At 42.6% G+C, this 26,160-nt stretch overlaps 1 protein-coding gene across 1 annotated transcript in view; it reads right to left on the bottom strand.

The window, feature by feature from the left end:
* PTPRG (protein tyrosine phosphatase receptor type G) overlaps positions 1 to 26,160 on the bottom strand; it is a 378,843-nt gene that overhangs the window by 111,438 nt on the left and 241,245 nt on the right. The window contains exon 5 of the mRNA XM_031606378.2: positions 22,714 to 22,809. Within this exon, the coding sequence (XP_031462238.1) occupies positions 22,714 to 22,809 (96 nt within the window). The remainder of the gene's footprint in view (positions 1 to 22,713; positions 22,810 to 26,160) is intronic.

Here is a 26,160-nt window from a genome sequence, read left to right as displayed (position 1 = left end):
CAGAGCGCGGTGGCATTAACATCCAGAGACCATCCTCTTGTGCTGTAAAGGATGGCGTCTGCCAAGGATGAATGACTGCATACTTAACAGTGGCAGCTGAAGCCAGTGACAATGGCTGACACGGAGAGATGCCAATGTGTCAAATTCTACTTTCAATTACAATGGTGAGAGTCAGGGGTAATATTCCCCCTCACTGCATGCCTTCAGCTCCCATTCAGCTCATGGTTAAGATGTACAGTTCACCAGCCAAATACTCGAGTCTCTGAACACGCTGTACAAACAGCTAAGGAAAAAAAAAAAAAAAAAACAAACCCTACTATAAATTAACAAGGTTGCAGAGATTAAACTGTCCTGTAAAGTTTCAGGACAATCAACATGGTTAAACAACTTATTCCCTTATCAGTGCAGTACTGTTGGACAGATGCCAGTCTGCAACCTCTGTGGCACTGTACCCGATTTTCACTGGATAGAGCGAAAATGAGCAGAATTCCAGTAATGCAAACATTATCTCACACAACGTATATATATTTTAAAATTACAGCAATAGAATTTCAAAGAACTCAAGATAATCGCAGTCAAAAGAAACACACTTTTCTCAAAGGGAAGATACTCGGCATATTGCTGGTGAGTCTTCAAATCTTTCTTGCCTCTGGGGTCAAATTATTTTAGAGCCAGCTAATAGCTTGAGTACTCCTGGTCCTTCTGAACAATCATTGGTCTGCAGCAGCAAAAAGGATACACATCCTGGCTTTGTGGAATGCACCCTTTTGCTCTGTGCACAGCCCATTGTCTCACCTCTCTCTGCTCTCCCTTTTGAAGTCCACACTGTAAAATCTGGCCATGCATAAATATTTAATTTCTCTGATATTTTTGAATAAGAGGAAGTGAAATATTTCAGATGGATCTGGAATGTGGATGAACTGATATAAAAGAGTTTACATGTACTTTGCTTTGAAATGCAGTAGGAAATATTTATTAGGACTTTTTTTAGGAGAAATGATGGGTGAAAAGGGATAGCAGACAAAGCTGCAGCAAGCTGAGTTATCCTTGAAAGCAAGAAAATGCCTACAGAGCTCCCAGCACAATGACAGGGTGGATTGGTGCTCTCAATTTTTCACTTTCACAAGCACCAAATGATCCAAAAACGATCCATTCCTGCTCCTCCACAGATGGTATTTTCTTCCATTCACCCCTCTCTCCCATTTGCTATGATTGTGCATCTCCCATAAGGGTTGATGCAAAAGGACGAATATGGCCGAGAGCCCGCAGCCTCACGGAGGTGAGCTGGGAGCCAGGAAGCATTTGCTGTGTAATGAATGAACTGCCCAAAGTGTGTCCTGCAGAATGTCTTTGTAAGGGAAAATGTGAAATGGAAACAGCCCCCTTAATACTTCAAACTGCTGCTCATGTGTAAAATCAGAGAGAAAACAGGTACCCAGGCAAGATGTGACACCGAACCTTAGGCTGGCACATGCACTATTTCACACAGGTACTGCCATGACCTTTGGTTTTTTAAAAAATGTGTATTAGAGCTGCGCTTGCCTTTGCCCACGGCAACTGGTTTCAGGATCAGTGATCTGAAGGCAAATTCTGTTGGGTTAAATCTGGGTTTTGGCTTTCAGGTGTTAATAATCCTTCTATGAATGAAAATATATTAAAGACACAGAGGTGCAGATGTTGGCAGAGGGAATGTTCCTGGATGTTTCATTGACTGTGTTGTTTGAAAAGAGGGGGGAAAAAGTTAATGAGTCTTCCAATGATTATTTTAAATAGAATAATGGGTGCGCATTGATCCTTCTAGCTAATTCCACTTTGAATAATACATCATTCTGACTGAAAGCTTGCTAGTGATGTATTAACTTCATATTTCAGCACAGCTTTGGAGGGTGTCTACAGTGAGATATTAACTAGCAGTGCCAAAGAGAAAGCTGCACTTTAAAAAAAAAAAAAATCCAAAATGGTTTTAAAAGCTATTGAGCTGACTTTGGGGTCAGGTGTTCTGGCTGCCCCCCTTCGTTCGAGTGCAACTCAGCCACTTGTGATGGATGCAACCACAGCTCCTCTTGACCTCAGCTGGCTTTGAACCAGCTGCATGTGGTCCTGAGGGAGTTTCAGACATCCTTAGACAAGGATGGGACAAACTAGGCTGTAGATTAGCAGACTATGTTTTCTCTATCCACTCACTACTCAAAGGCTAAGTCAGTTTTGCTCAGCTCAGCTTATGCTCTGCTTGTGCATGCTGAGTTTCTTTGCTAGTGGGCAGAAGCACTGATCAGGTATCGCACTGACTGATGAGCACACCTGGCTGAGCAACGTTTACAGCCTGCCCCCAAACATTACCTCCATTCACTGCCACAAGTGTTGCAACACTCAGGATGTTACCATCCAGCCAGCAATGTGTTTTCCTTTCTTTTTGTAAGCCACTCATCTACCTGAAGTTTGACTCACACCAATGATAAGGTAGACTCGTAGGCATTAATTTCATCAAAGCTTTCTCGCCCCTCAGAAGCACAACACAGCTAATTTACTTTAAGTGAATAGAACATTCAATTAACAAATTATTGAAAGATCTTAATAAGCATATATCTAAGGAAAAAGAAACCCAAAAGATATGTGCAGTCCAAAAGCACAATCTGATTAGGAGCAATAGAATATTGAAGACACAAAGCTCTGTAAAAGACAAAAATGTAATTGCAACACAGAGGCAAGACAGCTTAGCAGCAGATTCTCAAAGCCAAGGAAGCTTGATTGATGGACTGTACCATCTGCAGCTGCGCAAAAAAGGCAAGAGTGGCTGTAAGTTTATTTAAAGCAATTTCGGTGCACTGAGCCTACTTGTTCTCCTCTGAGAAAATAATATGATTTCTTCATAGAGCATGTAGTCTACTTATTTAAGCAGTAGTGTGCAAGATCTCTCAATCCTACCAGCAGTTCAGCTGGAAAAATGACACACCAGGGGGTAACATTTTATCAGGATGGAGCCTATTTTATAAAAACTGCCATCAGTTATAAACTGCTCTCACCATCCGAGTTAAAGAAAAAGAGAAAAAAAAGTTTGGTCTGCTTTAGAGTTCCCACAATCTGCCCAGTTTATAGGAGTTTTTAGGTAAAAAAATAATCACTGTGACCTAAAGTAAGGAAGAAAATGGAATGGTGTAATGAAAAAAGCATCAGGAGCACAACAGCCAGATCATCACACAGCACCCACTCTTTGGTATACAGCTTCACACGTTTGGAAAGGCTCTACTCATAACTGCAGAACCAAGAATGGAAGATAGCCTGCATTTCCTTCTGCTCCTGGCTTGAGTGTGGGAGAAACGTGTAAGTGGGAAAAAAATACATTCAGTTTTCTTTTTCCCCCCTGAAAATAAAACAACAAATCCCGGTGGCTAAACCAGAAAATAAAATATGCTGGGCAAAATGTGTAGGGTGGAAAGGAACAGCTCAGATGGGCATTTCTAACGCCAGCATTTTGCAGAAGCCTGTAATATAATTGTTCCAGCTAAGCTTGCCTTGGATGCAGCAGAGATTTCCAGCCTTTTTCCTCTCTTCTAGCCAATAAAGGATTTTGGTGACTGAGGTCACAGCAATCTCCCCTTTAAAATGAAGAAAAGGATTTGTCTCAGCTTCCCAACATCTCTCTTTCATTCTACATGAAAAGTCCCCATTTTTCTCTCTCTCGGTGTTGCCCTCAGCTCATTTCCCCATGACTGCAGCAGCAGCTCTCTCCAGCCCGCCAGCGCCAGATGACTCAAGCCGGCATCTATGAGTCACAAACACAAAGGATGCAGAAATGTCAATTAAGTTACACAGCCACTTCCCCAATGACAACCACACCTCAGTTCACAATTAGATTAGAAAACCAGTGAAAACAAATTGTTGTAGGGCAGAATTTTTATCTCCTGCTCTGAAACACAAAACTCCACCGTGGTTCGCTCATCGCTCCTTTTGGCTCGTTTTTAAGTAGGCTGGTGTGAACTGATCCCTGAAACTGACGCGGAGCTACAACAAATTTCCTTTCCTACATCTAATGAAGCTGTGGGCTGGGAGAGCACTCCAGCTTCCAGGAGTCTTTGTGGTATGAGATCCCAATTTTAGACCGGTGCTGATCATTAATAGCTTTCTGGCATAAGAGGAGAAGCGAGTCTGACAACTATAATATGGTTCTGTTCCCTCTGAAGCAAGTTCTTGATTTTTTTCCCTCATCTTATGTAAATTTTCAATGCCATTTAATTTCTTGCAGATGCTTGCAGCTTTTCAAAATGCCAGGCCCTCATTCCATTCAGTACTGGCGGTACCCAAGGTAGAAAGCACCAGCTCATCCTCAGAATTTCTCTCACACCTCCGCTCTCATTTCTGAGCCACCTCCCTCTCCCATCGCCCACCTGCCACATCCTCCTCACTCTTTCTTTCCACTCGGGGAGCTGTTCCTGTCTCCTCCAACATTACAGCGTCTCCTCTTCCCAAACCGTTCCAGATCACCCCCTCAAGATCCCTCACACGGTTCTGTCGCCTCTCCTCTCCTCCTCCTGCACCAGCAAGAAATCCCTGCTTCTCTTCCCAGATATCTTTGCATAAAGGACATGCAGTAGCCTGGTCAGCAAGCCCAGGGAAACTAGGATTGCAGCAAAAAGGGCACAGTGCCCAGCTGTAGGGCTGCCAAGGGGACCTTTGCTGTAGGGCAGGAGGTGGAGGTTTGAAACCAGAAACATCCCTGAGCCAGGGTGGGTGCCAGCAGCAGAACCCCAAAAGACAGACAAGAGGAAGCAGTTCTCACCTAAATCTTCTTTAAACCACTGAACTAAGAATGGCAGGATGTGGCCCTCACTTTTCATCTCAGCTGCTTCTATGCTACTCATGTTCCTGAAGCATCAGAAGTATAGCTCAGAAAACCCATCTTATTTCACTGGTGTTACACTACACACAACAGCGAGGATCATATGTCAAGCTGTTTGTTTTTCACTTGGCTAGAATGACCCAACAACTCACTCGTTTCCTTACAAAAACATTTCAACAAGTATCATGGCTTGTGCTGAGAGGAAATGGGGAAATTATTGTGAAGGAAAAAAAAGCACTTCGAATACAAGTGCATTAATAGCCTGGGAAACATTGAGTTTGTGGCAGCAGTTTCTTCCTCTTGAAATACAAAGAAACACGAAAACTAACATGACATGTACGCTTGTTTCAAGATGTTCTACATTTCAGCAGTGGCAAAGTGAATGCTGTTCAATCATGGCGAGTAGGTGAGTCTTAAAGCCACAGAACTCCTCAGGATGCTCTACCCTTCATGCCTCTGCTCCACAGGCTCCTCACAGCTTTGTGGAGCTTCTGCCGAGCGTGACCCAGCTGTGGAGGGGGTCTTCGTGCTTTGCCTCTGATCAGAGAGCCCTCCTCCTGCACAGGATGTAGCTTCAAAATTGCCAGAATCTCAAATTCTCAGGTAAAGGTTTGAGAGAAGAAATGAAATCCAACTGAATGTGATTGAAAACAAAACTTAAAACGTGGTTAGAACAAAACGTGGTTAGAACAAAAGGTGCTCTTTTCACAAGTTGAGTCTGACCCAGAGCGATGGAGAAGCCTCCTGCAGGAGGGTGTACACAGGAATGCTCTCAGGAAGTCTTCATCTCCTCTCCTCTCCCACACTCTCTGAATCTGCTTGCCAGGGTACCCACCTTTTATTTTCAGATGTTTACTTTCCTCAGGGCTTTAACTCCTGAGCATCCACACGTCACGTATGCTGGCTGTGATCCTACCACCAACGCTGTGAGCAGTCAGCAGGGCTACCCGACTCTCAGCACACACTTCAGTCACGACCCCAGTTTTGGTACCTACCTCTAGAAAAAAATCTCATCTCTCTTTTCAAAATGTGTCAGGATGCACAGTCCTTTCATGGCACCACCATCTGCAGCACAGGAAATTCCGCACAAATGTGCGCAAGAACTTCTTTATGGTGAGTGTGATGGAGCACTGGAACAGTCTGCCCAGGGAGGTTGTGCAGTCTCCTCCTCTGGAGATATTCAAGACCCACCTGGGCACCTACTTGTGCGACCTGGTGTAGGGAACCTGCTTTGGCAGAGGGGTTGGACTCAATGATCTCTGGAGGTCCCTTCCAACCCCTACGATTCTGTGATTGTGTGATGTGATGACCTGTGACCGACACCACAAGCTGCGTTAGGCTCTCCCCTGCCAAACACTTGAGCTGGAATGAAGCAAGGTTAAAAACCAATACTCTGTGAAAGCAGTCCTCAGAGGACTGCAGAGGGTTATGTTCACTGCCAGGTTGCACAAACAATTCTCTCCCATATAACTAAGACCCAGCAGAATTTACATCCCAGTTCAGCTGTAACATGCATACAAAGAGCACTGCACCAACAGCTGCTGTGAGGATCAAAGGCTTCCCAGAGCTGCATGCTGTAACATTACCTGTTCTTTGTAGACTGGTTTGTAATCCCAATCTGCAACAGCAGAATCATAAAATCATTCAGGTTGGAAAAGACTACTAAGATCACCAAGCCTAAACTGAACCCATCCCCACTGACCACGTCCCTCAGTGCCACATCTCCATGGTTCTTGGACACCTTCAGGGATGGTGACTCCACCACCTCCCTGGGCTGCCTGTGCCAAAGCCTCACCACTTTCTGAAAGTAAGTTTTTCATAATATCCGACCTGAACCTCCCCTGGCACAACTTCAGTCATTATCTCTCATCCCTGGACACAAATGCATTTGCACTCTGTCTACATTTGGATTTATGGGGGGACAGCAAGCATTTTCATATATGCCATGTTAAGGAAGGCATAATAAATCTTCTATTTTTAACAGAAAAACCTGGTTATATGTCTCAGATGCAAAACAAGCAGACGTCAGAAGAAAGTCGGACTCTCCCAAAAGGCAGACAAAGGCTGGGCACTTATGACATGAATGCAGCATTAAAAAAATTGTTTCTGACACAAGAACAGCTGACAGAAATAATCTCCATAGCTCAGCATGAATTTATACAGCCTTTCAGCAACTCTATTAGACAGGTGTGGTAGCAGCCAGCTGTACGGCAGACACAAAGCAAGTTTCTGCAGAACTCGAGTGCCCATATGGCCCCACAGCACTTCGAGGCAGTGCCACCTGCCCAGGCATCGCCCCCTTCTCCCACTGCCATCTGTCCACAGAGAGGTATCCAGACCTACTTGAGGAGCAGTGTGAAGCAGGTCTTGATAACAAGTTCAGACTCAGAAATGATGATGTCTTCATCCACAACAGGGAGACCACCAAACAGCTCCACCTGGACAGGTGTAGCAGCCAGTTCTGCTCTGGTCTGTAATTCTCTGCTCAAGTTACAAGAAGAGACAAGTCTAGCCACAAGGCAGGGAGGGCTGTGTGCTACTATGGAAGGCAAGTGTGTTAGCTGAAATATCATACGTCTCTGCAGATACGTGGAGCAGCAGAAGGAACCAGTCTGCTTGGCTGTATCACTGGTAATGAGCTGGTAAAGGAGAACATCCCCAAACATTCACCTAGAGTTTCATATGACTGGTACCTTTACTGCCTGTTTACCATTATGGGTAACTACCTGCTCACGCCTCCCATGAAATGCAGCAGGATAGAAAAGCATGTGTTTTTAGCAGCTTACAATGCAAAATGCAGAAATAAATTCTTTGAAAAGTGATGGATCTAATCATGTTTAACACAAGAGCATTTTAAACTACATGGGGTGTTTTTATAGGATCGAGATATGATAAAGAAGGTTTGCAAGGTGGTAATGGAGGTGGGGGGAGAAGGAGTAAGAAAACTTTACATTGGCTGCTACTAATATACAGGCATGTAGACAGTGCCCTACAAATCATAGATAAAACACACAAAGCTTCACTGTTAGGGTTATGGAGCTGTGCTTTCTAATCAACACTTACCCATATAACTGCTTTTAAATACTGACCTGGTGGCATGATTCTGAGGGAGAATGTTTATCACAAGGGGTGATTTAATTCAATCATCCCAATTCCTGCATAATGAGATCCTATTTCTCCTAAACCCCAGAAAGCAGTAACTTAAGCGAAGCTTACAGATCAGCTAATATATTTACAGCCTTAAAATAACACGAGACACTATAAAATACACTGAGATTCAAAGTTAATCTGTTTTAGCAATATTCTTGCAGCAAGTGAAGATGAATTTTATGCTGAAAAAATCCATTCTATCCAAAGCAAGGCTGAGCTTTGTAATAACCAAGCCGCTTTCTAATGTGGTACATCATTTCACATTATTCACAAAGAACAGTTTGCCAAATCTGTGGTTCGGCTTCATTTGATACAGTATGCGTGTGGCAAAACCCCACACCTTCTTTCAGAAAATCCCTTTTATTTTTGATTATGACTGCCTCGCAATATATTTGTGATGCACAGAAATTGTACAGTTACAATCAGCAGCTAAATACTTTTGGATTGTACCAGCCCAGCAGCTTTCCTTTGGCTTCTCAGTCCTCTCAGTGCTGCGAAACACTGCAAGCTCATAAGAGAAATCCTGCTCCATCTTGCAAACCTCTGCAAACTCACTGTTAGAAGTGCTGTGAACAGATTTAAGCAATCTTTATTTAACACATACTTCAATTTTCAGCACAGAAGACTGTGATTGGCATTCTTGACTCATCTATTTCCAGTAGAGCTTAATACTCATAAAAGCACATCCCAGCTTCTTTGCTGGTTTTGTTCAGAGGGCTCTGATTAAGCACACCTGAACTTAAAACAAAGGAGAATTTAATATTACTCAAACTGGAACCATTTAGCTCTTTCCAAACACCTTATCTCCGCTGGATTAACGTGCTTTCGGTGAGCACCAGAGGTAGAAGACATCTGAACACAGGTAAAATCATGCTGCAAAAGGATTCCCAGGTTTACCCACCCTCAGCTCCGCCCTGTGAACTTGAGGATTTCTGATTTAGATTCACAGGAGGTATAACATCAGATAGGAGGATTACTCTGGGCAAGCCGCCATCTCAGCCGCAGAATTATTTTGGGGGTGATATGCCATCAGCATTATCAGTTAAGCCATCAGCCATACATATAAATGTCTACCTCTAAAAAGACATAGAGACCAGCCTAGACTCTGATTTACTTTCGTTGCCTTTCTTTGACCCCTGGAAAGAAAACCCTCACTACCCATCTCTCCCACAGCCATCCTGTAGCACAGACACTGGAGATGACAAAAACCAGCAGCAATTCGACCCTCTGGCAGGAACCTGAACAATGCATTTGCAGTCATTTACAAGAGGTTCTAACTGAATCACTGAGAGGTTTTTTAATGCATGCTCGCTCTGCATTATGTGCAATATATAGGAATGATATAGGAACCCATATGCATTAGTGGCAATAACTGGGGCGGTGCTGGGGTGGGCAGCACCTTCCTGCTCCCAGCCTCTCTCTTCCACTTCCATGCTTTCACAGCACATGGAACCCAGGCAAAACTTCCTGACTCTGCAGCTGGACCTGCTCTGTGACTTGGTGAGGGCACGATTAAGATGATGAGGGAACTGCCTTGCTGACTGCACAGAAACGACATGTTCCATTTATTTGCACAATGCGAGCCCTAAGTGATTCTTACATCTCAAAGCAACCCATTAACAACAAGAGACTTTGTGAATGGAGTATCTGGGTAAACACTTCAAACAAATATATAAATTATGCATTGTCGGTATACTTTTCTACCTTAGGGACCACAATGAAACGAGACTAAAGAATTATGTTTTATTTGTATTAAAAATGTATTAGCTGCTGTCCGAGCAGGTTTTCTAGAACATTTGGTATGCTACCCAGGAAATTCTGTCTGAAGCTTGCATTGTTTGTTATTGCCAATACTAGGAGAAACTTGGCACTGTTGTATCTGAGAACTACAGTAATAATTCTTCAGGCAGAACAGCTTAAATTTAATAAGAATAACTTTTCCTTCTGAGCCAAGAGATCTGAAGGCAAAGGGAGTCCCAATTTTACCCATCTATTTTATACATGCAGACTTTACAACCAATTTCTTTTATGGTACAAAGTGAAACTCAGCAATCATTTATGAATGGATCCCACACTCTCACTTAATACATGCCCTAACGCTGACTGTAACCAGAGACACTGCAGCTCCATGGAAGACATAGAGGACAAAAACTAGTGCTGCTTTCCTAAGGGCTACACAAACACTGTGCAACATCCAGCAGGACTGTGCCTCACATGGACCTGAGAGCTGGATGCATTTAAGGAAAGGACAGATGTAGTGCTTAGGGACATCAGGTTTAGCAAGTGGTATTGGTGGTAGGTGGGTGGTTGGACTAGATGATCTTAGAGGCCTTTCCCAGCCTTAATGATTCTGTGATTCTAAATGGATCTCAGTGCCTACGACCCCTGCATGTAAACCACCTGTACTTGATTAGTCCTCTGAGAGACAAATGGGGTCTGTGTCCTGGATGGCTGCAGAGGACGGACTTTGCAGAAAAATAAATTGAATTAAATTTAAAAAAGAGGTAGGCAGAGAGACATAAAAAATGATCTTCCCGGAATCCAGGCTGAATGTTTAACAAGAGGGAGAAAACAGAGTTATTCAGAGGCAGCTGCTGTGTTTGGGAGAGAGGAGAAGGGAAAGGAGATGAACATACAGCTTTATTTCTCCTTTGATTCTGTAACTAAGACCAATTCTAGCAAAACTCTCCCAAGACTTGGAGAGCAAAAATAGATGCTTTATATCCAACCTCTCTCCCTTTTTCTTAAACAAAAAGGTCAAGTCAGAATGCACAAGCTTGGGAACATGTGAGAAGGATGGAGGATGAAGCAGTCAGTGCAGAGATGAGAAAGGGTACTTGCAGGAAAGAAAACAAGACAGGTTCAATGACTTCTCAGTGCTCAAAGATGCAAAGAGAGACTCCACAAGGAGCTGGTGTCCCCCCAAAGCACACACCAGAGGCTGCAGTCCTCATGCTCTGCCCCAGCTCTGCTGGCATCCTGCCCCAGCTCTACCGTGCGATGTCTGAAGAAATGGCAAAGTGACACAGCAACAAAGCACACTGGAGAAAAATGCAAAAGGCATTGCTGCAGTTAGGGAACTAATTTGTTTTTTAGTCTAATGGTTATAATCAGCAGACTTCCTGAGTATCAATCTTCCTGAACCACAGAGGGGGTGAGATTATAGACTGACGACTGTAATTTTTACATATTAGACATCTAAGTGTCATTTTCAGGAGCCTGGTAATGAAAACTCCACAAGATTTTTTTTTCTATCAATTTAAAGATATTTTTTTTTTTCCTGCATGACTACAAAATGATTTTATTTTTTTAAGGCAGGATATTTTTAAATCACAGAGAAGTAAATTACTGCACTTCAGATGCTGACATTCGACACTAAATAATTCCTATGCCAACTCCACTTTGGAACATCAAGGGCGAGGGAAAGGAAAGGGAGGCAAATGAATATGCAGATGTGTGCTGATCGAGTTCTTAGGGCAAGTTATTCAAACAAAACCACTAAAATATAAGGGGACAATTATGAAAATTAAGGCTAACAAATTGGCATGTAATTTAATGAAGCAAGTTAATAACGGCATCCCACTTGGGATTAATCATAATATATTAATTAATAAGCATTAGGAAGCAAAAAAGCTGCATGTCAAAATCATTTACAATGCTGTAAACTGAAAGATAGCGATCCTGACATTCAGACGATCATTAAGCTAGAAGAGCACAGAGACCTGCTCCCCGTGCAAAGCACACAACCACCTCACAGAATCACAGAATCACAGAATCACAGAATGACCTGGGTTGGAGGGGACCTCAAGGATCATGTAGTTCCAACCCCCCTGCCTAGCAGGGCCACCGAACATACACCTTTACTAGATCAGGTTGCCCAGAGCCTCGTCCAACCTGGTCTTGAACACCTCCAAGGACGGGGCATCCACAACATCCCTGGGCAGCCTGTTCCAGGACCTAACCACCCTCCTAGTAAAAAACTTCCCCCTAACATCCAACCTAAATCTTCCCTCTTTTAACTTAAAACCATTTCCCCGTGTCCTGCTATTATCAGCCCTTATGAAGAGTTTACTCCCCTCCTGGGAGTAAGTTCCCTTCAGATATTGAAAGGCTGCAATGAGGTCGCCCCGCAACCTTCTCTTCTCCAGGCTGAACAAACCCAACTCCCTCAGCCTGTCCTCATAGGGGAGGTGCTCCAGCCCCCTGATCATCTTCGTGGCCCTCCTCTGGACCCTTTCCAAAATCTCCATGTCTTTTTTGTACTGAGGGCTCCACACCTGAACACAGTACTCCAGATGGGGCCTCACAAGAGCAGAGTAGAGAGGGACAATCACCTCCCTATCCCTGCTGACCACCCCTCTCCTGATGGAGCCCAGGATCCCATTTGCTTTCCGGGCTGCCAGAGCGCACTGCTGGCTCATGTTAAGTTTCTCATCTATCAGGACCCCTAGGTCTTTCTCTGCCGAGCTGCTCTGAAGGACAACTCCCCCCAGCCTGTACAGGTGCCTGGGGTTCTTCCGGCCCAAGTGCAAAACCTTGCACTTTGCCTTATTGAACCTCATTAGGTTCACCCGAGCCCAGCTTTCCAGCCTGTCAAGGTCCCTCTGAATGGCCTCCATTCCCTCCACCGTATCGACTGCACCACTCAGCTTGGTGTCATCAGCAAACTTGCTGAGGGTGCACTCCATTCCCTCATCGATGTCATTAATAAAGATGTTAAAGAGCACCGGTCCCAAGACAGACCCTTGAGGGACACCGCTCGTTACCGGCCTCCACCTGGACATAGAGCCATTGACCACCACCCTCTGTCTGCGGCCTTTCAACCAATTGCTTATCCATCTAGTTGTCCACCCGTCAAATCCACCTCCCTCCAGTTTGGAGATGAGGATGTGATGGGGGACCATGTCAAAGGCCTTGCTCAGGTCCAGGTAAATGACATCAGTTGCCTTCCCTTCGTCCACCAATGCCGTCACTCCATCATAGAAGGCCACAAGATTAGTTAAGCATGACCTTCCCCTGGTGAAGCCATGCTGGCTATCTAGGATCACGTGCTCGTTCTTTATGTGATCAAGCATATTGTCCAGGAGGATCTGTTCCATAATCTTCCCAGGCACGGAGGTGAGACTCACCGGCCTGTAGTTACCCGGGTCCTCCCTGCTCCCCTTCTTGTAAATGGGAGTGACGTGACCCTTCCTCCAATCGTCCGGGACCTCACCTGACAGCCACGACTTCTCAAATATGATGGAGAGCGGCTCAGCAACCACCTCAGCCAGCTCCTTCAGGACCCTGGGATGCACGCCATCTGGCCCCATAGACTTATACTCATTCAGTCTAAGGAGGCACTCTCGGACTTGCTCAACCCTTACAGTGGGGAGGGATTTACCTCCTTGGTCCCCACATAGAGGTATGGGGGTGCAAGACTTAGGGACGTGAAAAAGACTAGAATCCTGGCCACCAGTGAAGACCGAGGTGAAGAACTCATTCAGCACCTCAGCTTTCTCTTCATCTGTTGAAGCCATTTCTCCTTTTAAATTTACCAAAGTAGGTACGCCCGTTTTGGCCTGTCTCTTCTGGCCAATGTACCTGTAGAAGGTTTTCTTATTGTTTTTCACGTCCCTGGCCAAGTTCAGTTCTGCCTGCGCCTTGGCTTTCCTGATCCCACGTCTGCAAGTCCGGACGGCATCCCTGTATTCTTCCCAGGTGACACAGCCTTGTTTCCAGAGCTTGTACACCCCTTTCTTTACCCTCAGTTCTCTTAGCAGGTCCTTGCTGAGCCATGCCGGTTTTCTACCTCTCCTGCCCACTTTCTTAATCAGGGGAATGGAGACCTCTTGTGCTGCCAGGAGGGCATCCTTGAAGAGCAGCCAGCTCTCCTCAACGTCCTTATCTTCACCTCACATTAATGGTTACAACAGATCGTTCAAGATATTGAGAAGAGACCCCATAAAACACACTGAAAGTGTTTCTCAGATTTGCAGGTTTGCACTGCTTTGGGGTCCAAGTCCTCTCAACTGCAAAAAAAGTTTACAGTTCTCTCCTAGCATCAGTCATTGTGATGTTCCCATTAAAAACAAAAGGCAATGGAATGTGATTCATCACAAGAACCAAAAGTCACCCAGCAGCACACCGCAACCGGGAGCTGCCCTCGTCAGACCAGGGAAGCAGCAGCACAAGTTATGAGACCCGGCAGTTAAGAAAGCATTTATAGTCCACTCAGGGAAAAAATTGTCTAATTTTCATCTTTAGTTAGAGGTTGTTCCAGACACACTGGAAACAGCATTTCTTTCTCTATATGAACCTGAAATTAAAAACAAAATAAAAGTCAAAGTCTCTCTGTGCACTCTGGTATTTCACCCTGTCCTGCACAAAGAACCACATGACATCACTTTCTGCACAGACTGTGTTCCCTAAAACTTAACCTGATAAAAAGACTGTCATTGAAAGCATTGCATTTTGGCGTCATCTGACATAAAGTGGGGCTTCCTGCTCTTCTGCCTCAGTGGAAAATGCCATGAGTTCATGCAGCTGCAGAGAAGAAGGGACAGGAAGGCGATCGCTCGGGCGCACATAAGGCAGATTATCCTTCTACACCACACAGTCAGCCTGTGGATAGAAAAGTTTCAACACAGCAGGTTGCAGCCATCATGATCTAGAGACTGCAAATGCCTCTTGGCAGAACACAGGCGAGCAGAAGCAGAACGATGTGTTTGCTTCCAAGAACGATCTGTTTCAGCCGCCCTGTCAGTCTGTCTGCCTCCGGATCCAGCCCCCCTTTCGCTCACGCATTTGTACTCGTTCCTCCAAGCACGCCTGCTCCGATGTTCAGGCTGCTGTGTGAACACCTCTGCTCTTAGCAGCCTCGTGCTTGGCCACATGAGCTCCTCCTCATGAGTGAGGCACGGCAAACGTGCAGCCACGTGAATGAGCAAGCATGGTGCTCTGCAAAGCAAGAGGAACTTGGCTCTTGTTTGTATAGGATGTGAGCTGGGGATTACCAGGAGCCCGGGTCAGCATAGACCCCAGAAGCAAAAGTACTTCTCAGTGCTGGGGTCAGTTAACAGAAGGTTTCATAGAATGAGAGAATCGTTTGGGTTGGAAGGAACCTTAAAGGCCGTCTGATCCAATTCCCCCTCAATGCACAGGGACACCTACAGCTCCATCAGGTGCTCAGAGCCCATCCAGCCTGACCTTGGATGTCTCCAAGGATGGGGTATCCGCCACCTCTCTGGGCAACCTGTGCCACTGCTTCTTTGCTCTTATTTGCAGTACTGCAGCAGCTTGCTCCACAGATAACAGCCTGTGGAGTCTGTGGAACTCCAGACTTGGACAGGAGTTGTTTGCTTAGTACTCTCAAGAGGCAGGCCAAACATTTATGTCCTAAAATAAAGGATGAAGAGCACTATTACAGAATCCTTTTTTACTGTTGAACAAAATGTGAAAAATGACAAAACTGCACAAAGGTATGAAACAAAGCAAGGATAAAGCCTTGTTAGGCACTTGAAAGTCAGTGAGCACCAAAACTGAAACTGGCTATATATTTACTTCTTCAGTCACAGAGCTATTCCCCATCTGTTCTCCCCTTGCTTTCTTCCTTTACATAAAATATTCAAAAATATTCAAATTTCTCAAAGTTTCAAGAGAAGTTGAAATAAAATAAAAGTCTGAACATGCAGATTTTGGATTTAGTTTAAAAATTCTTTTTGTTTTCTTTAATTGAAAGGTAGAACACATTCTTTCAGAAACAAACATTTCCCTTGAATTTTTGCCTTCTACCCAAACCCAGCTTCCAATCTATGGGGTTTTAATACAGGTTCTTAGATCAGCATGGGCTCTGATTGTTAGGCACCCAAACTTACATGTTTTGGCTACAGAGACTGCTCTGGAGGCTGTTCAGTGCCATTCACACTCTGAACTCAACCCAAATCTAGCAGACTTTAAGAAATACTCATAATCTGATATTTAAATCCTCCACAATGCAAAGTAACTGTCATGTTTTGATAGGTCTATCTCCATCTATTTACTGGAAAGTTGGGTGAGTATTTCTCTACTCCAGAAATGATTCCTATTGCTGTGTATCAACTGAATTGCACAAGGCTTTTCTCAGAAAAATGTATTTTCACTGCTCTACAGACTCTGCCTGCTCACATTTACTCAACCCTTATACCTTGGGGTACATATTTTCTACTTCTACATATTATTCTTTAACTATACAAAGGCCCTAGTACTGCTCTTATTAGTAATGACTAGTAGCTTTAAATAGCTGCTGTGATTTACAAATACTTGGAAAGTGTACGTCAGTTGGTAAGAACACATTTTAGATTGTTTTGCTCATCTTCTGTTCCACAGAGGGTTACTAATATGCATGCATGCACTTTGACAAAAATAAATTACACTTTCAAAAGGCATTTAATAAATAGCTTTAGCCTACATGCATTTTCATTTTATGAAGATAATTAAAAAAAACCACCCTGTACTAATTACTAAATAATACTCCTAATCAATAATAATAGTTTTATTATTCATAAGCTACTATTAATAAAATACCAGGAGTTCTACTGTAACCATTAAAAGAATTAATACTGTAATTTAATTTTAAGGTCTTTACATGTATCTGAAGTCTATTAAAATAAATGAAAAACCTCTCAATAACTCTGGGTGATGCCCTGCATGTTAATGATGCTCCACGTTATTTGAGCTACCGCAAATCACCTTTAAGATATTGCCTAAACACTGAAGCAGTGATTATGATTCATGTAGGTGGACATAATAATGTTTCAGGGAAAGGGCACACTTTCTCTTCATTCCCATTTTCGAAATTGAGTTTTGCTCAGACTTTCAAGAAGTGTTGCAAGAAGGAAGATGTAAAATTAGGGCACTGTCAAGGGACAGTGAGATCCTGGTGTCCTACCAGATATGGTTATCCAAATAGCAACAGCATCTAAAGCAGTTAGCCACTGAATGTACCAGAGACAGTAACGGGCAGGGAAGACGGGGGAAAAAAGAGTTTCTAGGATAGTTAGAAGTTGAATTCTATTATTTCAGAACCACACAAAAAGGGGCATATTTGTGTCAAATATTCAATGACTTTGGCTGTGTTCCACTGATTTATGCTGCATTTAGCTCATTTAGGCTCTGTGAAAAGCAAGTTAATGATTGCTTTTATGAAGCTCACCAAGAATTACTATCAAAAATCTTACAAAAGCAAAGCCAAAATTACTATTTCTGTTTGTTTCATCGAAGAGCAAATCTCTGCATACATAAGCTAGTAGCAAGTATAAAGACATTCACACACAAATAACACCCATCTATAAAAGTTAAGCGCTACACATATTCTTCAACAACCTTAATATTAGAAAAGGGAAACAAAATTGCTTCCCAGAAAAAGACCTGTAAACTTTTGATGTTTACACCACGTACTTCTGAAAACACCATTAGCTCCACATTTGCTCCCAAGCAGCTAATTACCTTTAAAAATCTAGCCCTATACTGCTAAAGCTCATGAGTGATCGAGGTATCAACATCACTCATCATTAGGAAGATAATTTTAATGATGAAAGCATTGCTAAAAGTTACTTTTAAATTCATTTTTACTTTGATTTCTTTAGAGATGATTTGTTTGAGTACCTGAGATACAGTAACTAATCACTGATGGTTTTTTTTGCAAATCATAAAATAGATTTATAGGCCCTCCCTGCAGGAAGAAGAATTCCATCACCTCCTCCTGAATTTCTGAGCTATCGAATGTTTGATGAGCGCTTAGGGAATCAGTATTGTGTCTTTTCACAGCAGTAATCAAAGAATGAAGTATTCTCTGCTGTAATGAATCTACCACAGCCCCAAAAGATGAATATTTTAAATGCAAAAGCAATATGTTTGTTTTGAACACATTTAAGTTTGGCTTTAATAAAGCAAGTAGTGAAGTGTACAATGAATTATATTGCTAGATGGTTAAAACAGGGCTGTGCAATATTTCTGAATGCATTTAATCCAAGTAACTATTCATTTTAAATGTGACTTATAAATATGTATTACACGAATGTGTATGAATGGATGATTCAGGAAACTGAGAGAGATTTGGGCCTTCACTTCCACTCCTGGCTTGCTTCAAAACCAGCTCGGCCTGACAATTAACTGAGGCCTGCAGCCGGAATATTATTAAGAATGAGTTGAACCTGACTGGGCTAAAATTACGCACACACATGAACTATTCAAGTTAGGAGCTGTTAAATCAAGGCTCAAGTGTCCTGCTGGGCTGGGTCCTCAGCCTGTCTTGGTGGACAGGTGGGCCTCGCCAATGAGTTCCAACTCATTGTCGCCACCCCTGCAAATCCTGAAGCCTTTAGTAAAGACAAAGAGGATATTGCTGGCTGCAAATAATGGATAGGAAATTATGAGCCTTCCACCAGCACCGGCTGTGTCTTAAGGTGCACCAAGTCACCCCAACACTGACAGGTCCAGTTCTGACAAGCGTGTCAGGAGGCCAAGAGAAGTCAGGGGCATAACCTTATTTCTCTCCAGAACACTCTGATCTTTGCTTAAAAAACACAAACAAGTTTTCTTTAACAATAACAACAACAACAACAAAAACAACACAAGAGCTTCTTGGCTTACATTGCTGCTTTGCATTTTGATACCCTTCTTGAACTACAGTGAGTGCTTACGACGACAATTCTCACTTTAAGGAAAAGTCACTTCTTCCACAGATTCCCTGGCCCTTAGTGAAGAATGTTTATGGTCTGAATGACTGCTATACCTCCTGGCATCAGCAGAATGGAGCTCCTTCTTTCCATTTCAGCTTGTTCCAGCTGAACAGCTTTTAAAATAATTCGACCAAAAAGAGATGACAGGTGCCTAAGTCACTTTGCTACTCTGTCACATTCCTATGGACTTGTGGCCTTCCTGAGAACGAGAGGCTCCTGAGAGGTATAGCATGGTCAAGGTTTTCTCTGCTTGCTGTTTGTGTTTTGCACAGTAAGGCACTTCATCTTGCCCCAGATAACAAGCTACAGAAGTCTGCAAGAATTTTCAGTGGAGCTAAATCATTATTTGCTTCGTTATTTGCTGCATGTACAATGTTCCCTAGCACAATCCTTAAAGTGATGCTATGGTCAGAAAAGGGTCCACGTATCTTTGGAGCCTTTTTCTCAACACGCCTTTTCACTTTAAAACTTGTACGCCAGTGCAAAAATCAGCTTTCAGAACCCAGTTAGAGATTTGAGACTAGCAAAACATTTGCAAATTGAAAATACCTGCGGCAGAATCCCCACAGCTATTTCATGCGACACCCTCTGAGTGTCTGCCCACAACGAACCACTGAGATGTGCGCTTACAGCAGTTTGAAAATGCAAGCATTGTTTCCCAATTTTAGCTAGTAATGTTCTTCATTTGTCAGGTCAACTGACCTGCAGCATGGCAACAAAAAGAGAATTTATCAACAGAATTTATAATGAAAGCAAAGAGAAAAGCACAGATGTGATTAGCAGCAATTACAGCATAGTTCCAAGTGCTTCAATTATCCAAGTTCAGAACCAATGTACTTTACCTGGAAATTGCCCTTGAAACAGTGAATTCAAAATGGAAAATTCTTATATAGTCTAAGTTAAATTATTTAAAAACCAGGAAAGAGGGTTCTTAATTATTTAATGTTTCACCAATAATTATATAGTTCAGTATAATGTTCACTCACTAGAGAACCTGATTTTCAAGGGAACATTTGTGAACATCAGTCAAACAAAACACGCATGCCAGACCCTGAATTCAGTCAGTGCAATGCACATTCATTCCAACACAGCATTAACGCATTAGTCAAAATCCAAGTCTTGACTCAATGGCAAACCAAGCCAATCATTTCATTAAAATGTTTACACAGAAAAACATGCGCAATTCAGTGATCTAATATATTTGTAAAAACAAACAAACAAAAAAACAACACAACCAAAACGGTGTGCCTTGTATTACTATATTTTCTAAATGTTGTGTTCTAAATAACTGAGTTAGAGATGGGGCTATAGACATGGAAAACAGCAGACTAAGAAAATAGTACTCAGAAAGTTAAAACTGTTTATCAAAATAAGGACATGGACATCTTTGGGACATTGGCTTCAACAGCTTCTGAGAGTCAGTTTTAAAAGGCAGTTTTGAAATTAGTTGCCTGAAATACTGGCTTATTCTGTGCCCTGGGGAGTAAGGCTAAAGGAACACCAGGTATTTCTGAACAAAACAGCCAACAAAACCCCGAGTTGTGGGTCACCATCGCAGAGCTCCTCAGTCTAACACTGTATAGATATGCAAAGCATTACCACCATCAATTAATAATCCTAAGCACAAAATCTTCACTTCCATGGGACAAGCTCTGGCCTCATGATGGGCAGTTCCCACACTGAGTACCCCACACCTCTCATGGGCCAGAAAATGCACAAGCACTTTGAGCATGAGGGCTCTGGGCTCTACAAATCTTCCCAGGCAGCCTTCTGTCTCAGAGCAGAGCTACCCAGAAGGAACATCTGATACACACAGGTTTAATGGCACACTGCTGATTTATCACTTCAACCCAGAGGCAAGGAAGAAAACCATTTCCTTTCAGCCACAAACTGACTTGTTGCTGGGTCACTTTGCCAAGGAATTACCTTACTCCCATCACTCTGGAAGAGTCTTTTTTATCAGTAATGGCTTCAGATTTCACGGCTCCTGGAGCAGTGGAGCCCAGCTACACCATCATCAGGACTTTACAGCCCAATGTCCTGTGGCCTGCAGGGCTAGAAATGATGGAAAGTATAGATTTCTGGTTCTCTCAGGGGACCAATACACCTGGTTGTGATCTTAAGGAGTCTGAGCTCTCTTAAAATCAAAGTTTTTTCTTTTTTTTTTTAACAGTATTACAGACTGTTTGAGGGTATTTTTAGTGAGTTCAGTGGCTCCCTCGAAATTGTGCAAAGTGGGATGCTTGATAATGCAGTGCCTAGCTTTGCAGGGGGGGAATACAAAAGAGTCCCACTTGTTAAGATCCTTGAAAAACTGGTTTTTTTTGGCAGAAATGTCACATGCGGACTAGGAAACGTCGTGACATGGGGCAGCATTTCACGCAGCCTAGGTGAAGCATATTTGGGCACTAAACTGCAATTAAATTCAGGCAATTAAATTTAGACTCACTATGCTGGAATGTGTATTGCACACTGTGACATAGCACTTGCTCCTTCTGACACTGTACACACACAATGTGCAGCTCTTCATCATTACATAAATCACATAACTTTGACTTTGGTTGTTCTATTTCTAAACTGTTGTCATGTAAGGCCAAATTCAATTTGCCCAACCCTTCCCCCAGCACATCACCATTAACAAGTCTGGGGAAGCATCCTGCTATGCCACTGTAAATTATCGCAGCTCCACCAACTTCACTCTAAGATGAAACGCCACAGAAGCGCTCAGAAATCAGCAGTGATGAATTTCACGTGCCGCCTACTTTCACTAGCCTGATGTCAGCAGAGTTGCAGCAATGTATGCAACACAAAGATTCACCCTTTTATCCTTATCAAAGCTTTTGATCAAAGGCAGTGACATAAAAAAAAGACAACCTTATTTAATTTAAGCAGTATAGTCACACCTGTCACTCTAACATCATAGAGAAGGGAAGTATTTACATATGGGTACTTGCATGTTCTTTTTAATCCAACTTCACAGACATAACAGTAGGATCATTTTCCCCCACAGTAAGAACTGTGAAACCTCACAGAGGACTGATGTTTTCCCTCGCTCTTCCCTCCCTCATCTTCTCTCCTTTGAAAAAGCAACACCTTGATTTACTTCAAAATCTTCATTAGCTACTTATTAGTTTGGGAAGCTTGTCATAGAATCATCAAGGTTGGAAAGACCACCAAGATCACCTCGTCCAACTGTCAACCCATGCCTGTGACTGCTCTAACTATGTCACGCAGTGCCACATCCACCCTTTTCTTGAGCACCTCTGCCACCTCTCTAGGCACCCTGTTCCAATTCCTCACCACTCTTCCTGAGAAGAAATTTCTCCTAAGCTTAGTGATACGGAGTTGCTCCACCTGACTCCATTCAATTCGCCCTCATGCCAGTAGAAGGACAAACCCTATTCCTGATCAAACCTGACCCAACCCCACGCTGCTGAACACCACCGCCAGGTGACCTGACCTGTCCTCCACCGTGATCAGCAGGCTGTACCCTGAACCAACAGATGAGCTCACTGAGCATTCACGGTTTTGAGGATGCATTTCAAAATAGGGAATGTGTAAATCCACTCATTTGGAAACCAGGTCTCCTCAAGAACTTGTTACTATGACAATTTAGAAGAAGCTGCTGCAGATAAGACTGATGAAACGTATTGATTAATTTTCTCCCAAGCTATGTTTGAATTTTAAGTTTTCTCTACGCAGAGTCAGTTCGCAGCAGTTTGTTAGTATTCTGGGGACCTGAGCAATGTGCTTCTGCAGTGAAGGAAGTTCCATGATAAATGTGTTCTCCAATCTGCATCTGTAAAGCGGCTATAAAATCGGAACAATTGATGCAAAATTCTTCATTACATTTCTAAATATGCTTATTTACATTTTAAATCACACATAGACAATATGAAATATTTTTCACTTAGACAGGTAGGAACGAGAAAACAGATGCATCCATTAAACCTGAAACAATTGAATGAATTAAACAGTACTTGGTGAAAGCTTTGGTTTATGGATATAGCCCTTGTTTAAACTTACTTGAAAAAACACGGCCATGGCTCCTACTTCCCTGTTTTCTAGAACTGCTGTTCCAAAACTGTCAAAGTCATCGGGATTGTAGAAGTAAATCTGCATCTGTAAAAATTAAAAACAATAACAAAATTACGTCAGTGTCGATTCATCCAGCCTTCAAGTGAAGTAATGCATATAGGCTGTACATAAAGGCAGTGTTATGAAACGGAGATAGAGGAATTCTGCTGAACAATATTGTTTAACTAGCATCTTGATTAATAGCACGGCTGCACTACTGGGACAGTAACCAGGGAACAGAGTCAACGCAATGCATTTTAATAACAAACCAAAGGATAAACAGTATGGCCAGTCAGTTTAGATGGCAAACTTTGTGCTTTTTTTGCCAGGATCTCTTCATTTCTTTTTTTCAATGCAGGCTCATCTCCTGTTCCGTTAAATGTGCTAGACATTTTTATCTCAAAAACCATAGAGAATTTTTGAAAACGATTTCAGTGTTTAGAGATATTCCTTTACTCCTAAAGCAATTTGTAAGATAAAAGTGTGCCTCTGTAGCAATGCATTTTCATGAGCCTCTGATATTCAGGACTATCAGTTTGGGTCAGAATTCTTTCTGACTTCATTTTATGGCTTCTACTTCCAAAGCTTTAGTGCACAACAACAAGTATAAGCAAGACAAAAATGGATATTCTGATGGAACTTTGGACAAATAATAAATTGCACTGTTTGGGGTAATTTTCACATTGTTACTGGGTGATGAGGAACAGTCCCACAGTGCAGCCGAATGCAGCTGTAGGTCTGCTTGGACTGCCCATGTCTCCTGGCACTTTACTTGGCATCGCTCCCTCCTGCAAGTCTGTCTGCAGGCAAACCCACTGACGGCACCAGCTGGGGCTTTTCTAAGATGGCACTGCATGAGAAATCCTGCCTTCTTCAAAGATTCCCAGATCTTGTGTATGGCCAGATGAGATGATATCCTTTCATTTCTCCCTAATGTGGGCCCACTCATTTTTACTGATTCACAGGCTTCTGGCCGTATATACTCTCTGTAATGTACAATACTGGCAAAGCACCTATATATCTAATAAAACATCATCATACAGAGAGAAGGCCAAGATGAAGATGGGTCTCTTCAGAGCTGGAGGTACTTTTTCAACAGGAGGATAAAATAAGACCACACTCCAAACTGCTCACAAAAGAAGAAAAAAAAAAAAAAAAAAAAGGAAAAAAAATCATCTGGCACTCACTCTAGCTTCATAAAATTGGAAAGCAATTTTCTCCCCCTACTTCGGCCTCCCTGTTCCCAGCACACTCGCAGCACACTGGGATGCTGGCAATATCTCACAAAGTTGGTGCTGCCTCCAGGTCCTAATTCGTGCTTTGAACACACACAGGCTGAGGTGCCACTGATCACTGATGCAGAAATTACAAACAGTTTGTTTCAGGTGAGAATGCTCAGACTTGAATTAAGTCAGCGCAGACAAAAGCTCACGAAACACTTGCAAATTACATTTTACTCCCCTTTAAAATAAAGCCTAAAACTAGGTACACCTGATATAAAATACCTCAGTATATGGCCCTCATAGGAGCTTATGAAGAAAAGTATCACTGAGTGAGTTCAGCATATGCCAAAGTCATTTTGGATCAATTTTGCTCACGGCATTTTAAGGAAATTAATTTTTACAATACACTTTTGGATAGCAGTGCAAAGGGCTTTGGTAAAAAAACGCTTAATTCAGATCGCTCGTCTCAGCAGTGCAATTTCAGAGACTAATCAAGAACCATACTCTGCCTTGATTACCAAACACATTGAAACATTTTCCCGCTGCTCCCTGGTGCTTTTCCAGGGAACGTGGTTCCTCTCCCTGCATCCATCAAGTCAAGGGGAACTGTCTTGTATGAAAAATTATCGTCATCTGTCATACAGCAGCTTCCTTCCTCGTTCATACAGCTCGAAGGAACATTCTAGGAGTGGAACCTCCTAGGAATCGCTATTACAGAATTTACACACGCACACACTGCAAAAACAATGTTAAGAAGATGATAAAGTTACATCCTCAAAGCTGCATGACTCAAGCTGCTCAAAAAGCCATACTTGGACACCTCAGCATTACTATTATGACAGTTTTCTGATTATGTAATCCCATATTGTTCTCTTCCATAACACAGTCTCGTCTGTTTTCCCACAATTTACAATAAAATGCAAATGTACCTAAGATTTCTGTTCTTTTTTACATAATATCTATAATCTTACATGCATTTATAGGTAGACACTTTGTTTAGTATTTTCCATGGATGGCATAATATTCTTTAAGTACAAATCAGGAATAAGACAGTTAGCCATAAAATTAATTTCACCGCATACTTAAGCGGCCTAAACATGCTGGAAAATTTTCATTATAACTCCTTATTATATAATTAGTATATACAATGTATGGTGCACTTTGCATATAAATGACTTCTACTGTCTCTGCCTGGTACATTCAAAGCAGTAGCACAGAATACAACAAAGGAGCATTCAAGTTAATGAAAATTTGGATCTTATTATGATATGTTATTTGTGAAATTATAATGGGGAATCATCCAAGCTTGCACATCCAACCTGAATCCTGTCGCTGCCTGACTTCAGCACTGTAAGCCACTGTTTCACACATTTCTCTGTATGATTTCACACAGCTTCTAATTTCCAAAATGTAAAAAAAATCTATCTTCTTCAACAGCTCTGAATCCTTTAGCCACGGAAAGCCTGCACTGCCCTTCTAGTTTCTTTAGCTTGACACTAACTGCAATCAGAACGCTGTGCTCCTCACTTCTCTGCTGTCAGTGCTCCAAATCACCTTCCAGTGGCACAGGTCCCAGGGGGCACAAGAGCCCTGTTCTCTGTGGCACAATATATTACATTTATCAGCCTTTCACATCTAGACCAGCTACAGCTAACAAGGCCAGGAAGGGCTTACATGGGCTTTCTTAATCGCAGCGATGCAACAAGCATATACCTTGTGAAGAACTATTACAAAAAAAAAAAGAGCCCAAGCAACCTGAAAATTTCAGTGTTGTGATAAGGCTAAGCTGAAAGAGACCTGCATGAAGCACATAAAGGCGCTTTTCTTGCAGGATGACTTTCCCCATCCTGAAATTCTACCGACAAGGACCACAGTTACTGAGCTTCATCAAGGCAAGGGGAGGCCAAAGCTTGCTTCTAATGGAAAAACTTAATGCTTTGACACTCTTCACACTCTGAAAGAGTGGAATTGTTTTCACTCAAACTTGAGAGATATTCACTGTACAGCTCTGAGATTAAGCCTGAAAAAATTTCACTGAAGGAGAAAATCTTCAGAATGTCACAAGTGCCTTAAAACAGAGGATTAGCAAAAAAAAAAACAAAAAAAACCTCACTCTGTCATAACCCAGGAGACAATTGCAGTCACCCTACAAAACCACATCTTGTTTTCTACT

This window comes from Phasianus colchicus, chromosome 11 (assembly GCF_987193195.1).
Source record: "Phasianus colchicus chromosome 11, bPhaCol1.hap1.1, whole genome shotgun sequence".
NCBI lineage: Eukaryota > Metazoa > Chordata > Aves > Galliformes > Phasianidae > Phasianus > Phasianus colchicus.
Note: the sequence above shows the minus strand (reverse complement) of the source record. Positions and strands in the feature narration are given on the sequence as shown.